Here is a 23972-nt window from a genome sequence, read left to right as displayed (position 1 = left end):
AAGCAAATATACACGATCTAAAGACAATTTCTAGGACCAGGGCAATGATCCTAAAAGGCATTTGAAATGCAGGTTGCCAAATCACATTCTGTATAACCCAAAGCCTTGAGGGAAAGTTTGTTTTTTAGGTGCAATTAGCTGCAAATGTAAAAATTCATGGCTGGATGACTAATGGTTATAGCTAGTCCTGAAATAAATAGACTAAGTAAATCTCAGATTCTTGGAACTCTGACTCACCAGAAAATTCCTATGTTTATGGTACATTTTCCCTTGGCTTATACACAAATATTGAATTTAACTTTTGTCCTTAAAATTAAATAAAACTGTGATGTAATCCCAAAAGAAATACTACATAAATGTTATGTGCTTCCCACCAAAAGAAACTTGCACATTCTCATGTTTCTTAAAACCTTTTTCAAGATCAGAACTGTAATTTTTTTCCCCCTTCTAAAACATACATTCTAAGAAAAGCACTTAAACTTAGTTTAGCCTCTAGAACATATACTCAAATTAAACAGTCCTAATTGCTGGATTTTAACCTTCCAGGAAACAATCAACTCCTCTCAGTCATGATGAATAAGCAGAATGTTTTACAGCTGACTCCAGCGAGCAAGGGATCAAGAAAGCCTCAAAAAATAAACAAACAAACATACATATCCAGCAAGATACACTCCAGATTTTTTGGTTAAAACAGCAGAAATAATTTATGTTGTAATGAGAGCTGGCTTTACACCACACCTTGCTCACCACACATTTCAAACGCTAAATACAATTACAGGTTCTTGAAATAAATAAACCAGAATCCAATTTTTCTCTCAAATAAACACAAATATTTGCAAAGGAGAGAGAAATTCTTTGAGTTATTAAACAAAGGGAAAAGCATGATTGATTCTCTCAGTGTGGGTTTTTTTGTCCACTGAACACATTCCTCAGGAAATAAAATACTGCTCAATGGAAAAAAAAAAAAGAGCTTTATTGTGACAAGTTGCACACAATACAAAACCTGAAGTAATTCTAGTAAAAAAACAGATCTGATACTGCACTCTTCCTTATACATTACAAAACTGTTTCATAAGCAGGCACCTTCATTACATTTAGTGCAATAACAAATATTTGGTCAGAAGTGAATAGCATGCTTATATGCTAAGCAAGCTTGTAATAAAATCTTTTCCTTTATCGCTGCACAGCATAAGAGCCTCCACCAAACAACAAACAATAACAGTGATGCTTTAAATCTCTGTTTATGACAAACGTCAATACTTTGTAAACAAGCACTGGGTACTACGAAGTACAATTTCAATGGATGGTTTCACCCAATTTCATTACACTATCCACTTGAAATAAAAAAGCCATAGTTGCTATGCATTTTATAGCTATTACATGGTGATTATTAAATGTCAGGATGGAAAAAAATAATACATATATATAAATATCAGCCTGCCTGCAGACAGTCTCAGCAATTTCTGGATGAAGTTCTCTTTTAGGATGTTGAATACCATCACCAGCTACTGCACAATTTCTAATATTCCTTACCAGAGAAATATATTAAGCAGCAGTTAAAAAAAAAAAAACCAACAAAAACCTGACTTGGAGATCAGACATGCTTCTGGTTAAAATATTATTTTCCAAATAGCTCTCATGATCAAACGATTATGATTTCAATTACTAGTTTCTTCATATCCTTTCCAAGAACTGGTATGACTAATTTTGGCTGGCATACAAAGTAAGCTGAGCAGACAATTTATTAACCAAAAGAAAAGTACAATCACTATTACATCATCAGTGAATAAACTTGTTTTTGAGAATACAACCTTCACACACACACGCACATGATGTGTACACAGGAGAAAAAAAAAAAGGAATTAAAACAAAAAAAAAAAGCCCTACTGTACCAAGGGTGAAGCGATACTGGGGCACTCTGCCCAGCCTGCCATGGAGGGGGAACTGCAGAGGCAGGAGCAGGGGGACCTTCTGGGGAGCTGGGGAAAGCACACCTCAGCCATGAGTTTTCTGTGGCAGCAGTACATCCAGCCATGGGAACATGGGGTGTTCAGCATCCCCACACTGATGTGAGGGGCCAGGGAAAGACACCGTGAAAAGACCACTCCGTGTCCCCCTCAGCCCTCTGCAAAATGGCACCAAGGCTCCAAATACAGCCACAGTGTGAAAAGGGGTGCCCAGGATGGCACCAGGGAACAGCCCAGCACAAATATGAAATACAGAAGGAGTCCAGGCTGTCCCTGTGCTGTGACAAGGGCTCTGGGCTGAACCCCCCACCCCCACAGCTGATGACCCCTTGTCAGGGCCACTCAGTCACCTCCACACCATCTTTGTCCCCAAGGACAGCTGGTCACCCCTGCAGCCCACGTCCCTAAGGGCACCAGGCTGGCCCCCAAATCCCTCTCCCTAAGGGCACCAGGCTGGCCCGCAAATTCCTGTCCTCCCCTTGTACTGCCAGGGATCACCACAGCAGCACGAGGGAAACGCGGCCTAGTTCACTCTGAGGTGGGAAATGGAAAAATTACCTGAACCCTTTCAGGGCCTGCCTTGGGTGGCTCTGCCTGTCACAGAGCAGGACTGGACAGACCTGCTCCCTCCCTCACCACTCATTTTTGACCCAATTCACACAGAATTGTCCACGTCCTTCCCAACTTATCAAACACTCCTCAAATACTGCAGATCAGACTGCAGTCCTCCTCTGAGTGCCGCTACCAATGCACATCTCGCTGGTGTGGGACTGTATCTCCAGGGACATTTCCACCCAGGTGCCTCATCATACAAACACTGTTACCCAGCAAGGCATGGCAGGCGCCTCCAGTCCCCGCTTTCTGAGGAGCCTGAGCCACAGGCAGCTCCAGAGGGACTGTCTTCCCCACATCTTGGCAGTGTGCTGACACAAGAGGTCATCTGCCCCTCTGCCATGCCACCCAAACAGAGGTCACCCAACTATCTCACCAGCTCCGGAATTTCAGTGTGCTTGCCAAGCTTTCACACATCCTTAAGCAATCTTTCCAAGTGCTCAGCCCTAAACTACTGTGGGGTTTGGCGGGTTTTTTTTGAGCAGCAGGTGACAAAAGGGTCCCTCTCCTTTTTGGTTAAGGCCTGTGTCACAACAAAAGTTGCTCTGGGAGACCTGCAGGGCTCTGCCAGCCAGAGGAGCCCCTGCACCCATTTGGTATCAATCACTATCTACTGCTGCAGCCCTTCTAGAGAAACCCCTTCAACATGATGACAAAAGAATACAGATGTTGAAAAAATAAAAACCAAGTACACGGTGACACATGACTAACAAACCTTTAGAAGATTAAAGAAATCTGCTGTATAACCTTCATGTCATTCATAATTATATCTCTCTGTAAACATGGAAAACCACCCACGTCGCAAATAGTGCATATATATCTCTACCTATACAAAAATCAACTCATCATGTATTAGCTATGCTCTGAAGTGATGTGTTTATGAGGTCTCCATTGCACGGTTAAGTCTTTAATTACCATTTTTTCCTGCTACAGCAAGAAGAGAAAAAAACAACCACCACAGATTTCAGCTCTGCTCAGGAATGAGATTTATCTCGGGTGCACACTGACCAACCAATGGTCAGTGGGCCAATGAGCCAATGGTCCCAGCCACAATGTTGTCCAAATCTCAAAATAAGCACTGACTACAGAAAGAGGCACTTTTTCCCCTGCTTCTATAAAAACAGTTATCGAGTCAGCCTATAATTTTAGCATGTCTTACAAGACTTCTAAGCAAAGTACAATTCTTTCACCTATCAAGTAGAAAATGAGGAGATGGTTAAGAAAGATGGTGACACAAACCCCTCTCATCCCTCTCTTGTTTTTTTAAAAGCATACTGGATTTGCATTTCCAGAGAAGTCATCCAGGGAGAAGGGGACAGCATCTTCTCGAGAGCCGTTATGCTTAAATATTATGTCACTGTTGTCTAAGCAACCATCACAGCCTCGTGAAAGCACAGAATGCTATATTGCCTGACTCAGCAGATGGCTGAAATACTTACATTCAGGGAAAGAGGTCAGGTAGTTAGAATAGTTTAAAGCAGTTAATTATTTTTTAGAAGAAATATTAACTCTTACAAGGCAGGGAGTCACAGAGCAGCACAGGGAGGTCGTACATCTTGACTGCACACCCGCATATGGTACGTCACAACTCCTTACTCATTGCCAGTAACTAGGAAAGATTTATATTTTAGAGACACTGAGGCAGACTTAAAGGAATTACAGCAACTGAGATATCTCAAAACTTTCACATCCTGAGACTGTTTTCACTCCAGTGCTTCCAGAGGTCATTTAAGGAATTCTGGAGGGCACAAGCGAGTCAAACACCTGCTTGGTTGTCTCCTAACATCAAATATGTGGCCTAGAGAGAAACAGGAGATGTACTGTAAAAACTCTTGCTGATAATTACAGGAGACACTGCATATCATTTATCTGATCAGTATGATTTGCATTAGAAAACATCTTCAAGCCTTTTCCGTGAAATCTTTAGCACAGTAGATAGCTGGGGATGCGTATTTTACAACCCAGTACATTGCTGATGAAAACACATTCATCTGCGGGAGCAAAAAATACAGCGTGACTCTTAGGGACTGCATTCAGCGGGGATAACAGAACTGACTATTTCATTTGGGCATAAAGGCCTCTCTTATTCTGGGCTGGTTTTATGACCCATGTATATTGTAGTGTTTTTGCAATTTAGGTGAGAAGGACCTTCCCGTACCGTGTGTAACAAGGCAGTTCTCAACTCAGGAATCCCATTCCCTGCTCTAGACCCCTTTGAGGAGCAGGAGGTCATGTTGCAGACATGGAGAAAGGAAGGAGGGGGCTTGTTGCCAATAAGCACCTTTCCTGTAGGAATGCATTTACCTGGATGCTTGAGGAAAGTACCATCAGCTTTATTTGACAGCACATCAAAACAAAAGGTCCTGATCACAGTCTTCAGTCCAGAGCTCTTCTCTGCCATACAGATGCTACCAGGGCTCTGGGACAACAGCAGAAACCAGGTCATCTCAATTCAGCCCTAACCCACTCACCAGAAGTCACTCAGGAACCTGAACCCAGGTCTCCAGAAGCACTTCCTATAAGCCGCACTTCCTCCAGGGACCAGATCCAGCTCTAAAGAGGCAAAGAGCATCTGTACAGGACTGATTTGCTCTCAGAGACTTCCTCTAGAGTAAAGAGGTCCTGTTTTCCTGCTGCCAGCAGCGGGCTGGGAATCTACATGGCAGTTTTTAAGACTGCAGGATCATAAACCGGCTGAAAAATTGTGGCTGTGTCATGGAAAAGGCCTGGCTCTGAGATGTGTCCTGTTCAGCCTCCCTACAAGGTACACAAAGGACTCTCCTGCCATACACTCTCCTGCTCTTCCAGCAGAACCCTTGGAAGCATGATGCAAACCTGGGGACCAGGGCACACCTCTGCCAGGTGGGAACTCTCCTCCTGTTCTGCAGGTGGGATCACGAGAGGCTCCAGAGCTTGGCACAGGCAGCGACAGCTTCATTTCCCCCTGACCATGCCTGGAGTGCCTCATTTGGTGCCATCTCCTCGTGCATCCCTTAAGCCCAGGGCAGACAGGCGTCCCAAAGGATCTGTGGAGCACAGCTGACCACTGGGGTCTGGACCTGCTCCCTGGAGGTGCCTACACACAGGGACCTACACAGACCACTGCTCTCCCCCCATGAACATATGGAAAGAGCCTTGAGAAGGAAACACTGCACAGATCAGGAATTTACCCGGCACACCAGAGAATTTTAAAGAGGCCAAGGCAGAACCTTTCATCTGTTAATCCTTTCCTAATTACTTTAAAGGGCTATAATGATCTTGTTAAATTCAGGTGACAGGTATTTCCCCAGCCTAAGCACAGCTGCACAGAGCTGTCTGAAACTCACACTGATGTGTTCATCCCTTCTGCCAGGGTCCAAAACCAAGAGAAAAGACCACGTTGAAGGACACAGCTGAAGCACGTGAAGTCCTATGGTTTTTGCTTTCCCTTGTACTAGCAAGCAGCGTTTTCCACATGATTCAGTAATTCCAAAGTGAGACACACAAAATGACCTGGGGCAGAACAGCACCATGTCTCTGTAGGATGCTTTTTGGGGTACTGGTACACCCAGGCCAGAAGGAGGGTGGAGATGGGGTGCACAGAGGGGCGTCTGTGAGCAGTTAGACATGACATTTCTACTGTGAGCCTCCTCCTTTGTGACTGGGGTATTTTTTTCTCCCTCCTCCCACTCACAACCAGAGGTTCAAATTGAATTTATATCTGTCATTGCAGATAGAAGTTCTGACCAAAGAGAAAATAGGCTTCAGTCAAAATGTTTTCCCATCAGGTAGCTCACAGATCTCAAAGAGCTGTTTTAGTTTAGGCAAGTTGACAAGCAATTCATTCCTAATTTTGCCTACTACAGTTACAGTACGAAAAGCTTTCCTCATAGATTACATAATTATATTTTTCTTAACAAGGAGTACATGGCATTAGCAGGTTTAAATTATGCAAGCTTATTCTTTTGTCTTTTGTTATATTGTGTTCTATTGTGCTGGTAAAACAATATGTGCTTTAATTAGCAAATATCTGTAAATAATTTACTTGCTTTTCATACAGCAGAACAATGGAGCCAATTTTCACATACATCCACTGAGCATGTCTAGAGGGTTTCTTGCCAGAACCTTCCATTGTTCAGTATGTGTATCAATCTGCCCATCATTAGCAGCTAACGTTCAACAACCCAGTAAGACATTAAAGTTTTGGCCCCTGGGAGTAGCCTCAAGCCCCCCAAACCCGAGGCTACGCTTTGCACAGAAAGATTAAAATATCCAGAAAATGAAAACAAACTCTTTTATTATCTATAACCCTGGCACCTTCGCATAGAAACATGGACGCCTGCCAAGCATTAAGGTCACTGGATTAATGCCATAAAATGCCGATGTTCATCTGACCTTCTGACTGCATTTTAGCTACAAATAAAAAGCTCAACTTGATCCGACACTATGAATCACGCGAGCGTCTAGGCTGTGCAGGGTTAATGCTGGGTGTGAACCCACACTGCACACGCACAAACACACACATGCACACAAAGAAAAAAAGCTCTTAAATCAAGAGTGGATGACTGTTCAGAGACTTAAGGCATTGTTATTTTGAATGCGAATGAAAGGGCCAGAACAAGCATTGCAAGAATATTTCAATTATGTATTTCCCAGAACTACATCTCTGAGCAACTAATGCAAATATTGCTCCCATAGCAGTAGAACTTCTTCCCAAATAAAAGCATACGAGAGCTTGAATCAGAACATACTTTCTATATCATTCGCATATTGTTTGAATATTATTAAAAATGCAAAATCTATGTATGTGTTACTCTCCTGAGCAATACAGTAATTATGATTAAGGGACAAGCAGCACAAAAAGAGCCAATTTATCTTACTTGCGCTTAGGAATACTATTGTGTAACTAAGCAACTAAAGACAAAATATAGTCTAATTAATTCACTCCTATGCTTATTTAAAAGACACAATTAGAACATTTTTATTTTCCAGCCTGCACAGTATCTCAACATGCTTGAGGGTGTACCATGTGAGGCCTATTATTCTCCAAAGACAAGAGTTTAATGTTTAGTGCCACTGATCAGACTGGGAACAGCAACTCTGGAAAGCAGTGGGTGTATTCTACAGTCTGAATGCACAGGGAAGGGGAGGGAAAGAGGAAAGGAAACAAAATAAAAAAGTTGTTGGTTTTTTTTTTTTTAAAAGGAATCTGCCTTAAATGACCAGATATTCCAGATTGCAGGCTAATGGCTAGCAACATGTGGCTTGTCTGAGTAACATCATTGCCCTCTCCTTCCTTTGCCAGCATGTGCTACTGGTGGCGAGAGAGATAAAAATATACAGAGTGGCTATGCAATTACCAAACCCACGATATTTTATGACAAATGCCATTTCCCTAACACTGCTATTACAGTGTGCCTGATTTCCAAAGCTGAATTAATTTGAGCAAGTGTACATTGGAGATTGATGCTATTAGCATGATTTTTAAAGCACCCTTTAATAATCATAATCTGCATGTTTGAAACGTGTTGCCATTACCAGTGTTGACAGATATGAGCATAAGGCACACACCGTAGAGACTAAAACGGGGCTGTTCTCATTTCAAATAAGAGTGTACAGATTCCTACGTCCGTAAAAAAAAAAAATACATCTATTACTGTGCAAAGAGAGTAGCACATTTTTCTAGGGGGGTGGCAATAAAGCACTGTTGGTATACACCACGCCCAGGCCAGCCTATGCTACCCTTCTGCACTGGGGTAGGACCCCCACATGTGGAGAGCCCCTATAAAATGAACCAGGCTTTCAAGGGATGCTGTCAGCACCTATCCCAAAATGAAGAGAGAACGAACACGCTGCCTCCTTTAACTTTCTGGAAGAATCTCTTCTGCAATTATAAATGACACACATTTATGGAGTGACTTCTTTTTTTTCCTTTCCCCCAATTAGTCTGAAGATGCAAAATACTTCTAGGGAAATAATTACAGGAAACTAGCTCTCTCCTCTCCTCTGTATGAGCAACGCTTACTCATGTAAATTACTTGCATGAGTAAGGATTATTTGCAAAGTGAAAAGCATTGCATCAGATCCCCCAGTTTGGGAGAAGAGATGAAATCAACATGAGTTCGTAGTAAACTTTGCTGCTGATGAATGAACCAAAGGCAGATCCCCACTGACAGTCTGGCCTCAATGGAAGCAGCACTCACCACGATGCAGGGCAATGCAGGGAATGTCATACCACGCAAAATGAATTAGTTGCTTGTTCAGGGTTTTTTAGGAATTGTATGCATCACATCAAATACCATTCCTGGATTTAATGAGTACCAACTTTGAAATATATTTTTAAGCCTAGTCTAATTAATGCCAACACCTTTAAAAACATGAAAACACAAGGCACTAACAAGCATTTTACTCTACAACTGCTTCTGCAAAGGTCAGTCATTCCACAACCCCACACCACCTCTTGGAGCAGAGAGCAGTAAATGAGCTGGAGGAGGGTTTGGCCAAGACCCTGCGGGCTGGAGGGTGAGCCCACCTTGTGCTCCCTGAATGCCACAGGAGCAGGGTGCTTCACGAGGGGACTGGGTAGCCGCTTTCTGACGGCACACAGCTTCTCACACTTGGGTGCCAGCAAAGCTGGGGGGCTGCTTGCCACATGAAACTGTTTCAAATACAATGGGGTGCCCTTAAAGCCGCTCCCTCTGGATCTCCGCAGGTCCCCAAGCATCCTGCTCTGACCCCTGTGTGATGCACCAGCCATCAAGGACATCTTCCCATGCGCAAGGTGACACAGGGGACTGCGCTGGACCAGAGTGAATGAGAAAATCAAGGCAAGGTGGTGACTTCCTCCAGCAAAGGACTCCGTTTTGGCAGTGGCCCTGCAGGGATGAAGGAGAATCAGTTTTTCCCTGCTGGAGGGAAGAGAGAGAAGGCTGCTCTTGCTCTCTGGCCAGTGTTGCACCTGCTGCAGTGTCTGGGCTTGATGGCGAGGTGGGAAGCAGCGTGCCCAGGCCACTGTGCTTTAAAAGCAGCAACGAAGTTTTCAGTGAAGTAGCACAAAACTCTTCTAGTTCACCTAGCAGTGGCCCCACAAGTACTGTTGCTCTTACAAAAATGTCTTCACTGCTCCTGTGCAGCAAGACTCGTGGTCTGAGTGTGATGCCAGAGGTGGTCCCAGCCTCTCCATGCGTGTCTCCTTTGGAATGCAATGAGCACCAGGGCCAGGAGTAACCATACCTGCTGCATGTGAGCAGCCCCATCCCATGTTCACCATCCACTGAGACTCCCTGGGAAACAACCTCTGGCCAGCTCCTGGCACTGAAAGGGAGTTTTTCTCGGCTGTGGCGATGGGGATGCTGAGCCTTAGGTGGAGGGAAGGGTACTGCAGCGGAAGCACACCTGGGCTTGAACCTTCCCTGGGTCTGGGCAGTGCACAGAAACATCCGGTTTTAGCAGCAATCGGAGTTATATTTAAATCTGGATGATGAATTCAGCTAGCTATAAAAAGACTTATATTTACACTTATTGCTGATTAGCTCAAACATTTGGCAATCAGCGAAAATACGCCATCAGAAATTTCTGAGTAACAGAAGCATTACATCCCTCCTTGCTTCTCCTCCCTCCTCACAGCCACTAGCTGAATATTGTCACAGTGTCAGTGCTGCCATGACGGAAAACAGGCAGCCAGCTGCTTCTATTAATCACGCCGCTAGCGCAGGTAGCTGCTGGAGACTGTGCCTAAATCTCCGGTGGGCTCAATTGCAAGCCTGCAATTCAGCCACTCACTCCCCTCACCACCAATTTCTGTGACAGCAAGAGTCCTGTCCCCCTTTGCCCCAGACACCACAGATTTGCAATACATGCTTAAGCACTGGCTCACTCCATTCCCACTCCCCGAACACAAGACAAGGTGTTTCACCCCATCAACAGTCCCACACTGTGAATAAGGCCCGCCCTGACAGCTATAAGGTGCATCTGACTCGAGAGCCACCTCTCCTCCCGCAGAAGGAGCCCAGTCCAGAGTTAGGAAGCCCCGTGACCCCGGAGGCGGCCCTGCTGCCCCTTTGGGAACCGATATGGATGTGATTCACCAAAGAGACCGGGATCTCGGGGTGCTTAGGGTAAACAGCCGCCCCTGCGCCCCAGTGAGAGCGGTTACCCCCACCCAGCCAGCACCCAGCCTTTTGTCTCTCTGCTGCCTGCACATCCCCAAGCACCATTCGGATTGTTCCAAACTATTAAAAATCGATCATAAAAAAATCATTCCTATGTCTATAAACAAGTTAATGGAGTAAGTGAAAACAAAGTACATTTCTTAATGGGAGTGTTATGTTGCCCTCTCTAGGCCCTGGCTCTCAGTGCCGGTTTCTGTAGGCTCCCTGCCAGAGAAGTATCACTCAGAGCTGTTGCTGTTGCTGCTGCTGCTGCTACTCTGCTAATGAATGACTAACTTAGGCCAGAGGGGAAATGACATCACCGGGGTGTAAAACACAACTGCATTAGGAAACTTTTTACCTGCTTTACATTTGTCATAATTATTCTACACAATACGGCCGGCATTTGCATAATTTCAAGGCGTGCCATTATCTTAATTGAAAATTGTTTTCATATGGTTGAATAATGCAGAATGACATCAGTTAAAACCCGAATGAAATACACAAGTATAATCACACGGCTAATTACTAGCGGTGTTTGCACGTAAAAATAAATAAAATTGTGCGTATTATTAGGAAGGTACACGCAGCTGAAAACTCTCGTACCAGAGCAGTGTTTTACTCGCAATGGTAGGATTAATTTTCTCTGATGTTCCTACCACAGTAACATGAGCTGATCATTAAGGCGTATTAAAATGATTTGTGTCCCTTTCCCCACCCCCCTCCCTTCCAAATATCTTTCATTTTACACACACTCGAGACACGCAGAGGCACAGTTTTAAATAGTCACCACGGGCAATTTCAGAGCATCCATTGCTCACTGTCATCTCCCTGATTCTTAGGAAAAGGCTCCCTTATCTCAGCGGCATGCACAGAAAATTAAAGTGAAGAGGTGGCAGCGAGCGAAGGTGGCTCTGAAACGCGTTTCGGCTGTGTACGCGTGTGTGCGGGCACACGGCTACGTCCGCACCTACAGCCACGCGTGCCTCCGCAAACAGCCCCCCCGGACCCACCCCCCGGCATCTCCAACACAAGTTCCCCCAAAACATCTCGTCCCCCCTCCCGCCAGATCTCCAGCCCCTCTCGGGGACCCTCTCCATCCCTGCAGCTCTGCCTGGGGACCTCACCCGTCCCCCGCCCCAGAACACGGACTGAAGCAGTGAATTTGAAAGGCAGATAGCGGGAGGGCTCGGGGCTGGGGCGGTGCGGGGCTGCGCGGCCCCATCCCGGGCTGCGCGGGGCTGCGCGGCCGCCGGCGGGAGGGTGCCGGCGCGCAGCGCATTTGCGCCGGGAGCGCGGCGGCTCCGAAATACGCCCAGGCATATCTGCAAGTTATTTGAATGTATTATTCCCGTACCTGTCATTTATCACTTTATTCAACACGTCCCTGCCAGCTCGAGAGCGTTTGATCTCCCTCTGCCTCCATTTCGTAATTTCCGCCCTCTTAAACATATCGAATACTTAAAAAAAGCCCCGAACAATATCGAAATCCCCCCAACGTGTTTTTTCCCCGCTTTTCCGTGTGTTTTAATTTTTGGTGGGTTTTTTTTGTTGTTGTTGGTTTTTTTTTTTTGGTTTGGTGGGTTTTTTTTTTTTTTTTTGTTAATGAAGCTGGAGAAGGACTGGGCGAGCCCCGTACACACTCCGCTGCCCGCCGGGCCGGGGGCGCCCCGCACCCCGACCCCCTCCCTCCTTCCCCTCGCCCGCACAAGTTCCCGGGCAGCGCGCACCGGTGCGCCCCGACGGCGCGGCCCCTCCGCGCTGCCCCGCCACGCACCGCAGGGAGGGGGACGAGGTGGGGGGAGCCAGGGGTGGGGGGAGCCAGGAGAGGGGGGAGCCGAGCCCGGGCATGCAGGTGGGGACGGGCGCGGGGGAAGGGGGGGCCGGCGCCGCGTTTACCACCTCGCCATGGTCACTGGTCCTGCCCTGGGGGGTGTCCTCGGGGAGAAAATAAAGTTTGGCGCTGGAGAGAAGTTGCCGGCTGGTGCGCTCCTCCCAGAGCAGCTGCAGCTCCGCGATGCAGGCGGGCTCCTCCGCGCGGCACCGCACGAAGAAGAAGTCGCCGAGGGAGAGGACCCGCGCCCGGCCACCGCCGCGGCGCTGGAAGCGGAACGCCCTGTAGAAGACGTAGGGGCCGTGCGAGCCGCACGGGGCGCCGACCCACTGCGGGGAACAACAACACGGCAGCGGCATCAGCGCCGGCTCCGCGCCGCGCCGCGCCGCGCCGCGCAGGGGCAGGAGGAGGAGGAGGAGGGCGGCGGGAGGGGAGCGCGGGAGGGAGGGAGGGGGCTCCGCGGCGGCGGGGGGCGCGGGGCGGGGCGGGGGCGCGGGGCGGCGCGGTACCTGCAGTGCGCTGCGCTCCATCGCGGCTCCGGCGCGATTGAACTCAACATTCTCCCAAACTTGTTGGCGTGAATGGAGCCCGGCAGGTCCTGGCAGGGCAAAGCCGGCCCCGCCGCCCGCCGCCCCCCGTCGCCGCCGCCCCCGCGCCGCCCCGCCGCCGCCGCCGCCTCCCGCCCCGCCGCGCGCGGCGACGCCCCCCCCCGCCGCCCGCCCCCCGCTCCGCCGCCCCGCCGACGCCCCGCCGCGTCCCGCCGCCGGCGCCACCCGACGCCGGCTGGGCCCCCGACGCCCGCTCCGGCCCGGCAAAAATGCCGCGGGGCGGCGGCGGGCCCCGGAGGGGCGGCGCGGAGGCGGCGGCGCGGCGGCGGGGCCCCTGCCCACGCTCGGCGATTTTTGGGGGGCCGAAAGGGCGGGCGGGCGCGCTGCGGATCTGACAGGACCTGCCCGTATATGTCTAATATAAAGACCATTTCCTGCGGCGCGAGGGGCGCTGCTCGTCCGCGCGCGCCCGGCGGGGCCGCCCGCTCCCACCGCCCGCTCCCACCGCCCGCTCCCGCTCCCACCGCCGGCAGCCGCGGAGCCCACGCCAGGGGCTGCACCCCCCGCCGCCCCCCCGGCGGCCCGCGGAGGGCGGGCGGCGCGTCCCTAATTTATTTATCGCTGTTCCCCGGGAAAGGATGGAAAGTGGGTTATCGATTATATAAACATATCAATATTCATGGCGCTGCGCGGAGGGACGCGGCTCGGCCGGAACAGACAGCGCAGCCGGGGGAGGGGGAGCGCGGCAGCGGCGATGGGCGCGCTCCCTCCGCGCCCGCGGACATGGGCGCGCAGCGGGACGTGCCGGTGCTGCCGCTGCGGGGCCCGGGGCAATGGCTCCGCGGGCGCGGAGGGGCGCGGGGCGGCGGGCAGGTGGCTGCGCGCCCCGCGGAGGGGGGCGGCCCCTTACCTGCGCCCCGCCCGCCCCCTGCGGCGGCGCCGCACGTCGGGGAGAGCCGCCGGCTTTGCGCATCCCGCGCAGCCTCCGCGATCCTGACGCGGGAAGCTCGGGGCGCCGCCGGGAGCCTCAGCCGCGGAGAGCCCCGGCCGGCGACAGGGGCTGGCACCGCCGGCTCCGCACTTGGCTCCGCACCGGCGCAAGGGCCGCCCGCAGTGCCGGGCACGGAAAGTTCCCATCGGGGCCCCGGGAGCTGCAGTCCCGCAGGTAGATGCCGCTGCGGCCGGCGGGCTGCGCGGCCCCCCGCGCCCGCGGAGCCCACATCCGCCCAGCCCCGGACAGGGACGGGCGGGTCATTCTGGGGGAGCTCTGTCCTTCTCACCCTTTTCCCCGGGGGCTCCATCACTGCGCGCCAGCGCAGCCAACCCAGCTCCGCGGGGCGGGGAGGGGGCACTACAAAGCGGCTCCGCGGGTACCAAGTCTTTCCCCCTCCAGGTCCCCCGCTTTCCTCAGTAGCGGCACTTTCTTCCCAATTTGTGGCTCATTCCCCTCCCAAGCCCCCTCCGCGGGTCCTGATCCCAGGGGGAGGGGGGCAAGGGCGGGCACAAGCTCGGAGCCGCCCCAGCGGGGCGCCGTGAAACAGAAACAAATAAATAATTAAATAAGCAAATAAACAAACGAGCATATAAATAAATAAATGAATGAAATCGTTAATAATGACGCCAGCGGTGACGTCAGCGCCGCGTGCATCGCGACACAGCGCGCGCCGCGGGGGGCAGCAACAAGTGCGGGCGGCGGAGCCGCGGCCGGGGCGCCCCCTGGCGGGCGGCTGCTGCCCCGGCCGTGGCGCGGGCGGCGGGGCGGGACAGAAGGACAGCGGTGCCGGACAGAGGGACAGCGGGGGACGGCCAGTGCACAAATCCCTCTGGGAACGAGAGGCCAACCCCGCTGCAAGCCGTGATGTTCGGTGACGGGCACCCCTATGTGAGGCGCAGGCGAGGACTGCCTTGGCCCAGGGCAGCGGGAACGGAGCAGGCACGGGAATTTGGGCAAGGTTCGCACCGGTGCCATGAGGGTGAGGGATTCACTTTGACATCCTCGGCGCCCGCACCTGGCTGGGATGCTTGGTGCTTCTCCGGGGGCAGGCTGCTTTTCTGCTGGTTCCTCTTGAGGAATTACCAATCCTTACAGTTTGTAAGAGGTTTCACCTTTCCCCCCTTATATCCATTTGAGATGCTCCGAGTGCCTGTCCGGTCTGCGGCCTCACGGCTCGTACAGCGGTGAGAATGCTGTGAGCACTGGGGGCAGGCTAGGATACTTGTTGAGGACGGCAGGAAGCCAGCGGGTACCAGTGCTTGGGCTTCCACCCAGCAACAGCGCGGCTTGGATGGGCAAACCCAGCAGAACAGCTCAGGACAGCTGCGAATAGCAGCACTTTTGGCCACTAAAGTATTGTCACTTTGTGCTTGGGAGCTCAGTCCCCTGGGGGGAGGATGTTTGTCAGGGACTGGGCAGGTATGGGAGGTGATGCAAGAGAGACCCGCACCTCCACACATCCCTGCAAAACAGGGAGTGCTGCTCCGTTTCACGCGCAGTGACCTCCTGGCTGGAATAACACGCATTTCTTCAGCAATTCACCTTTGTTTTCACTGACCTTGGCATGTTTAATCAGTTTTATTCTCACACAGGAAAAAACGTCCTCAAACGATTGTTACAATATATTGGGCACAAACAGGTTTTTAGTTGTTTATTCATTTTCTTTATCTCAGGTAGGGCTGCTCCTTTCCCACAACATATAATCAAGTATCAAAGAGAACTTCCCATCTCCATTTATGCCCAAATCCCTCTGCTTCTACCCCAGCAGCTGGGGCCCCCATGCCAGCCTTGAACTCCTCCCCACTTCAGGGAGCATCACTCACAGCTCTGATAGTTGCAGAGCCCCATCCTTCCCACCAGCCACAGTCTTCCTCCAAGCATCCCTCCAAACCATGGTGTTACAACCACTATGAAGAAGGTGGTGAGGCTGAATAACCAGGCAAGGGTATGCTTTGGTCCTCTCAGCAGAGGGATGATTATCCATCCGTGCAGCACGCTGGGAGGCAGCGGTTATGCAGGATGACGCAAGTCACTATTCCATGCACTGAGCTCCTGCAGGACCCCACCTAACCTTCAGTTGTAGAAGAGCTCACTGTCTGTGGGGCAGGAAAATGGGCCCAGTGTGAACAAAAGGAGGGTTCACCTTCTATCCCCCTGGCTCCAGCCCCCAGCCCTTGGTGTTGCTTCATCCGGTGCTGCTGGCCGGTAGGACCATTGGCATCCTGTTTGAGTTTCTAACGTTGGTAGCATTTGGAATGGGATAGCAACAGAGGCTGTGGCACTGCAGAAGGGTACATATTCCCAGCAGTGAGGGTATGCATACTCATCACTGCTCTGACATCAATTGTGTAAGAGCCTTCCCCTCCCCCTGGAAAACTCTTTATACTACAAAATAATAAATTTAAAAAAAAAAAAAAACAGAGCCTGTTTATGGCAGAAATTGAAATTCCTCATATTATCAAAAGTTGGATTTTGTCCTCCAGGCACTGAATAAGTTTCTTCATATGAATATTTTGTAACTTTCTCTGGCCAAAAGAAATGTGCAAAATGTTGTAATGTTTCTGTGCTTTCCTTGGACATTCCAGGCTTTTGCTTAAGCTTCTCATAAAAGACTATTTTCAGTGAAAAGGGGGGGAAAAAAAAAAGCAGTCTACAGTACACTGAGTCAATAAAGTAGTGCAAAACCATAAAACACAGCAATGATAACAACAGAAGATCAGTAGATTACAAAGGAAATAAGATGGGGATCAAACAGAGTGGTAGCTGGAAATGACTGCATAGAAGCCAAAATAAGACTGGTCCTAATAAACAGCCAAAGTTGAACCAAAAAGCATTTGAAGTGTTAATTTATTAAATAACTTTATTTTCATGCCTTACAATTAAAAATAGTTGTGGTCAGGCATGTTGGGAGACAGGAAGCAGTTGGAGTCTTCAAGCCCGGCTTTGTGCTTGGAAGGGAACGCAGCCTGACCCACGCTGTGACGGGGCTGTGCCTGCACGGGGGGGCAGCCAGCAGTGCTGGGGGGCTCCAGTTCACTCACGGATTCTCTGCTCGGAGCTCTTCCCTTCCAGGCTTTTAAGACACGGACGAGTTTTATGCGGAGTGCCCAGGGTGGGAGATGGAGTCACAGCGGGGCTGTGAGGGTGATGCCAGCCCCTGCTCCTGCTCCGCACACAGGATGGGATGCAAAGCCCTGTGAAATTGCCATGAGGCCCCATTTTCACTTCAGCAGGTTTTGGGATCAGTCTCTTACTTTGGGAGCCCTTTAGATGACATGTTCGAATCACCAGCTCAAAGCATTAATAATACCAGGAGTCAGAGCATTTATCTTCCCTTCAAAAGATTCACCAGCCCCAATAAGTGACCAAACCAAGCAGAAAACCCTACGTGAGATCAGCTTTCAAACCCCATTCTTCCATTCATATGTGCATTTGGAGTTATTTTTATTTACCTTGCATTTCTTTTTGTTGCCCTGGCACTGTGTTTTTAATTCCCCCATAGCACTGCTAGCAGCTCGCCTGGAATGAGCACCCCACTGCCCCAGGGCTCCCAGATCAGGCTGCTTAAGGAAAATAATCACCACTGAGTAGCAAGATATTCACCAATAAAATAGTGACTGGTGGGACGGATCACCTGCACCTGCAGAAAATAGGAGGGTGCCCAGATGGTTGCAGAGTATTCTGAGACCCATAACAAGGGGTGCAGCCATGGGATGGGAAGAACCAGCAGCTGAGCAGCCCCCAAAATAATTGCTTTACTCTCACAGTAACTGAGCTGCAGCGGCTGCTAACTGCTGCCTGCAAAGCCGGTTTCATGTAGTGGCACAGGGTGATGGGTCAGCTAAAACAGAGCCCACGCCATTTCTGCCTGATCGGTTGCTAACCAAGATACACTTTTCAGAGGCTGTTAATTGAGTCTGATGAATTTTGCTCCAGTGGGACCTATTATGCGCAAAAACACGAGTGACATCAGAGCCATAACTCATAAAAATCAAGTCCCTGAATTACATCTGAGAGCAATATGAAAATGCAAGTGGGATTTCAAATGGTATCAAATAACTTTCTGTCATACCTTATTAATACCACAGAGCTAATAGAAACAGCTATATTATCATCCTAATGTCATTATACATATATAATACACATGCGCGCATACACACAAACACTCTGTGTAATTATAACAACATTATTTTGCTCACACGGCCTGAAAAATGTGATTAGATGGTGGCTCTGAAATGGCAATATTCAATCAGGTACGACTTGTATACTGACTCAGAGCACAGTCTTCTACTTATGTAAAATAATGTCTTGTTACGTGTGGTGGTAGCGTGGACAGCTGCGGAAGGAAGAGGGAGCTGAGGCCACAGAGATCATTTCATCTCATGTCACAAGGGCTGAACTGTCATTTCAAAGCTGAAACGCTGATACTGTCCAGTGAGCAATCCCTGGCTATCCTTTCCTGTGTGGATCGCTTCAGAAAAAATTTATCTGCTAAAAATAGCTGCCTTCTCACCAAATCCTGCATAAAATTTCACTGGAAATGTTCCTAAATGTGACCAAACTATGTCTTTTATAATCATAAAGCTTGGAAGGGGATGTTGCCTGGTAGGACTTTAGATGGGCTTCACTTTCCGAACGACACGCAGGAAACGCACACCAGCCATTTCACATCCAAGTCCTGTCAAATAATTTACCTCAACTGTTTTTAGTGAAAATATAAATATGTGTGTGTATATATATATCCCTGCATGATGGGGATAGCTGGGGCTAGAAATATCACTGTAAGAATGTCAGGCCATATTTACCCAAGTCAGTGGTCAAAGCAAGTTGCTATTCTCAATGTGCCGGATTTGAATCGGTTTAAGTAAACAAGCTGACCTCTTTCCACTTAGCAGGTCTGAGCTGTCATGGCTTTTTTTCTTCTGAGAAAATTCCTTTTTTTTAAGAGATTTGGTGGGCCCCAGATAATGGTAAGCAGTTGTCTCAGAGGGAGCAGCCAGTGCTGCTGGGGAGCAAGTCAGGGCAAGGTGGGCTTCCCAGGCAGGGGGATGCACCAGCCAAACTCAAATTTTGCCTTGTTTGCCCTGCCCTCATATGAAAGCAGGGGACTCCACCTCCTTACTGACTTTGACTGCCTTCCTAATGCCTAAGTGCTTATGACAACTCTTGCTCACCTGTTTTGGGATTGAGTTTTTCTGTTTTCCCCAGTCTGGTTTGTGCAAGGACATTTGACCTCCCAGTTGACGAGATCTTTCCTGCCAGCACTAGGATGAGATGCAGTGACACAGAGAAAGGATTCCTGAGGTCCCCTGACTACCTGCAGGGCTGGTGTGTCCACCACCATGACTTGCTCTTCCCTTTGCATGCAGATTTGTTCCCAGTAAGCGCTGGCAGTCTTCTGCAGTTATTCCCATGTCTTCATCCTTTACCTGAGCTACAAATGTCACAAAACTGATGAGTCAATCATCTGGTATGGTTTAGCAACATTTAACCTTTGGCTAAGCTGTCTTTGAGCCATTCCTACCTAGGCAAGGCAGCTCAGCAGATGAGCTGCTGGGGACTGTCCCACACTTTGCCCCCTTCCTGGTTTTGCCTGAAAACAGCTTTTGGCATCTGGTGCCAAGTGGCTGTGGAGGGGAAAACAAATCAGAATAGCTCCTGCTACCTCAACTCTATGGCCTGAAGGCTCCTTCTTGTCTCGCAGGACAAGTGGCCCAATAAGCAACTGCTCCTGTGTCCCAAGGTCACTGTGATTCCTCTCACTGGCATCGGGGGGATGGACATTTCTGCACCTCCTGCTGAGGCACCACCATCAATAACTACAGGTTATAAACACAAGATGTGTATGGTAAATGCTGGAGAGGATGCTGAAATCATTCCTCCTCCTCTCCATCCAGGTACACACATCAAACTAAAACACTAGAAGGGAAACTGAATTAATCTGCAAGTCCAGCTTTGCCAAACACATGGGGTTATCCAGCTGCTGTTTGCAGGGAGCAGGGATAGTTGCCATACCAGAGAGTCCTCTCCTCCTTTGCAGCTCCTCCTTTTCTTATCCAAGTGAGTGTTGGACACATTTGTGAAGTACAAGAATCTCTGAGGTCTAACCACCATGGATTCAGGCCCCTGGGGATGATAGTGTTGGTGGGTTTTTTTTAAATCCTCTTGAGAAACAGATGCTTTGGCTCATCTTCATTATACCTAGCCTGATTTATTTTAATTGCTCTGGGTATCCGGAATACTATGATTGCATAATCTCATGCACATGCCTTTAAAAGGAAGCCTTGGCTGCAAAGCCAGGAAGGCAATGTTAAATACGGAAAAAATACTATGCAAAGTCTCATTTATTTTGGAAATCACTGGAAAGAGTTCTACTGAAAAGTCACAGCAAAACATATGCCACATTTGAATAATGAGTTTGAGAGGTGCTTTACCTATCTTAGCAATAAAAAGGGATCTAAAAATTGCAGTCCTCAAAAAGAGCTCACTCCCAAGCCCTGAATTTTGGTGAAACCAGAGGACAGTGTGATCCTTGGGGACAGCCACAGGGAGGCCAGAGCTGGCTGCTGGGCACTGCGCCTGGCAGCAGTGCGTCCACCCCTACCAAAATTACCAGAAAACAGCAAACCAAGGGAAAACCCATTCTGAGCAGAGTCAGTGGCAACCACAGGCTCAGCATAGCAAGAAAGGAGGAGGCCTGATGAGTTCTGCACTTCCCAGGTTTAGGAATCCAGAGCTTCATCTCAATAAAACAAAGCAGGAATAACAGGACTGCAGAGAAATACCTGAACATCATCCACTTGTCTTATCTGATGCAGTGCATAAGATGTCAAGTATTGTCTGCTTGGGAAGAAAAGGTCTGCAGAAAACTTATTCCAGTTAGGAAAAAGTAGTATTTAAGGTACTTTACAACTGGACCTAGAGTAAGTCTTTATTCTGAAGTCATTTCAACATCTTATCTGTTATTAAGTTGCTGCTTTTCTGGAGAGAGGTCCATACCGTACCAAAAACTTACTCTTTATGTGTAATTTCTTAATTTATCACATTGACCAAATTAGTATCTGCCATAAATACTGTTCCTGAAGAAGGCAATAGGGGTACTCTGTGAAAGAATGTGACAACACTAAAAAAAGAACTCCAAACCCTGCCTTTACCTGTGGCTTATTTATATGCTTCCCAGTCTTCTAGGGAAAGGAAAAGCCACAAGTTTTATAGGCTACCTACACTGTGTTAATTATTTAACAACACAAAACTGAGATTTTATTTTGCAAGAAACACAGGCAATTTGTCCTCATCAGCCTTAGCATCCACAGAGAAATGCACATGTGTGCTCTATGCCCCTGGGAACACCCTACATATCCTTCACAGCGAGAGAGGAGACCATAATCATATCTGCTGATTTTGAAGGAGAAATGTGAGGCATTTTCACTTGGCATTATCTGGGATGTAACCAGATTTGTGCAGATTTGGCAGTACCCATTTGCCATACCAGACCCCAGAAGTGCAGTCAGTGCTACCATACCTGGCTGGCAGGTGCTCTGAGGGGCTGTGAGCAGGCAGCAGCCCCCCAATTTACAGGATACACCTTTAAACGCCCACAATTGGCTTTGGGTTTGCAGATGTTAATGAGATTCACGTTTGGGAGAAGGAGCCCACAGAGACTATCAGGAATATTAATGTTAACACAGGAGTTTATTAGTGCCTGCATGTTGAGAAGCGGGTAAGGAAACCCTCTGGGGTTTGTTGCACTATCAGCAATTATCATGCGAGATTCTGTTCCTGGTTTTCCTGCTGATAAGGCTTGGAAAAAAAGGCTTCAAGACTGGTCTTTGGGCACTGTTTGAGTTTTTAAGCCATGTGGATGTTCCCCTCATTGCCTTCTGCAAACCTCCATTTCTCAAACAAGAGCCAAGGGCTTTCCCTGTCCATCCCTCTCTGGAGATTTGCCATTTTTAGCTCAACAAACCCATGTGCCTTCTGCTTGCAAAATTCCTATGTGCATCTGCCATCTCAGAGAATTAAAGTAACCCTTCAAGAGTGGGTCTGCACATCTATTCTGTTCATGTCAAGCCAAGCTACAGCCTTCTCTTCACTCCCTTCTCATGCTCCTGTCTCTGCTGGTGGGGAGGTATCCCCAGCATTGGACTCACAGTAGAAGCAACGTGGTGCTGTTGCTTATTCAGATGCCAAGAAGTCATCAGCAATTGGTTTCATGAGGAACAAACCATCAAGATGTGAGCGCAGGCTCTGGAAACCTGTCCCTGACACACCAGAAACCCTTCCTGCCCCTTCTCCTCTTTCTCTTTTAAGGGAGTAAGGGCTATAAAGCCTTGTGCCTTTTGTCTAAGTTGGGATCTGGTGCCGTGATCAGCCTTTCTCAATGGTTTACCTTCTTTTAAAGCTCTTTATATATTAAAGAAGGGGAAAAATAAAAAGGAAAGGAAGAAGTCCATGCTCTGGCTGGCTGATTGCAGTGGAACCTCTCAGCACAATCCAGGGATGCTGCCTGAGCAGACAGTGGTGCCATGGAATTCAGTGGGCTGGAGGCAGGAGCACTCAGGAAGAGGGGTATGCCTGGGAGGAGATCCACTTCTCCTGGAAGCTTCATTAAGGCTCCTCTTCCAGGAGGTACGGATAAAGATGAACTAGACTTCGCCAATTTTGTCATGAACCTGCCCACATCAGGTACCCGAGGAGCTGCAGCATGGGTGGGAAATTTCAGCCGTATTTACATTTGGAAACAAAATACAGCACAGGCACTTGCTCCGAGAGCTGCCCAGACCGGGATGAGGCCCCGTGGGCTTCAGCTGCAGGCAGGGCAGGCGTGCCCTGCTGCCACCTTGCTGCAGGCAGAGCCAAAAGCTCCAGCTCATTTTTCCCAGGTGGCACAAGCCAGGCACTGCTGGCCCCTTGCCGGGAGGTCACCAAACCTCCCCCAAGCACCCTTGGCCCAACAGTGCCTTCACCGATGGACGTGGTACCCTACTGACATCCCCAAACACAGACGTACCAAGAAACCTTCCCAGCTACAGACAATTCCTTAAATGGGTCTTGGTTCAACTCCAGCTGCTCGGTGGGCTTTGAGAAGTGCAGCATTGCTGCTGGTAGAGCTCTTGGCTGTTACATTTAATTAAAGATTCTGCTGAAAGTTCTGCTTAAAATCACAATGCTTGCTGCTTAGAAAAGCGTAGGTGATTCCCCCAGAGGCCTGGCCAGCATTCCTGCTCCTATTGTACAACATTATTGATTAATCAAAACTAATGCTCACAGCTGTTGCCTGATGGATAATGTCTTTGGTGTTTGCCTGCATATAATTATTTACTACTTTATTGATGTTATTTATTTCTTCATTAAGTATTGTTGGCTGTTTAATTACGTGAAACACAACTGCAAGTGTTGCTGCTAAAAGCCATGGGAAAGGCTGCCCAGAGCTGAAATCTTTCAACCATAAACTCCAAAAATAAATCTAAATATAAAAATAGTGTAGCCAGCCTTTTGAGTGGAGGCCATCAAACCACAAACATGTTACATGTCATCTGGAGGCTGATGCCAGAGCACCATGTTCGGATAGATTTGCAATGCTGATTTAATTGCACATGGCAGAGGACTTCGCAGACCTGTAAATACGTTTTATTAGCTCTCCAAAACACATATGAGAGGTTATTATTTTATTCTTGGTAGCTGAATGTTTGAAATAAATCAAAGTAAAACTCTGATTTCCCAAAACTTACAGTCAGGAGTGCCTGATAAAGCTCCTTTCAACAACCATTCCTGGCTGCGATTTGAGGATTTCCCAGGGTGGCTGCTGGCCCTGTTCAGTGCCCCAGTGACAAACTGGGAGTCTCTCCAGGCTCTTCCCTCTGCTCCTCAGCTCTCTGCAAAAGACAA

At 48.8% G+C, this 23972-nt stretch overlaps 1 protein-coding gene across 5 annotated transcripts in view; it reads right to left on the bottom strand.

The window, feature by feature from the left end:
* The window catches only part of ARID5B (AT-rich interaction domain 5B), a 117789-nt gene extending 104626 nt beyond the window's left edge, over positions 1–13163 (bottom strand). For 2 of the 5 annotated variants that reach the window (XM_048310813.1, XM_048310816.1), the window contains exon 1: positions 12611–12935. In XM_048310813.1, coding sequence (XP_048166770.1) covers positions 12611–12901 — 291 coding nt within the window. In that variant the 5' untranslated portion in view covers positions 12902–12935. Of the gene's footprint in view, positions 1–12610; positions 12937–13051 lie in introns of those variants that run through there. The other 3 variants (XM_048310814.1, XM_048310817.1, XM_048310815.1) reach the window with 3 other exon arrangements.
* Positions 13164–23972: the final 10809 nt, after the last annotated feature.

The sequence above is a fragment of the Corvus hawaiiensis genome, chromosome 8, assembly GCF_020740725.1.
Source record: "Corvus hawaiiensis isolate bCorHaw1 chromosome 8, bCorHaw1.pri.cur, whole genome shotgun sequence".
NCBI classification, from domain to species: Eukaryota; Metazoa; Chordata; class Aves; order Passeriformes; family Corvidae; genus Corvus; species Corvus hawaiiensis.
Note: the sequence above shows the minus strand (reverse complement) of the source record. Positions and strands in the feature narration are given on the sequence as shown.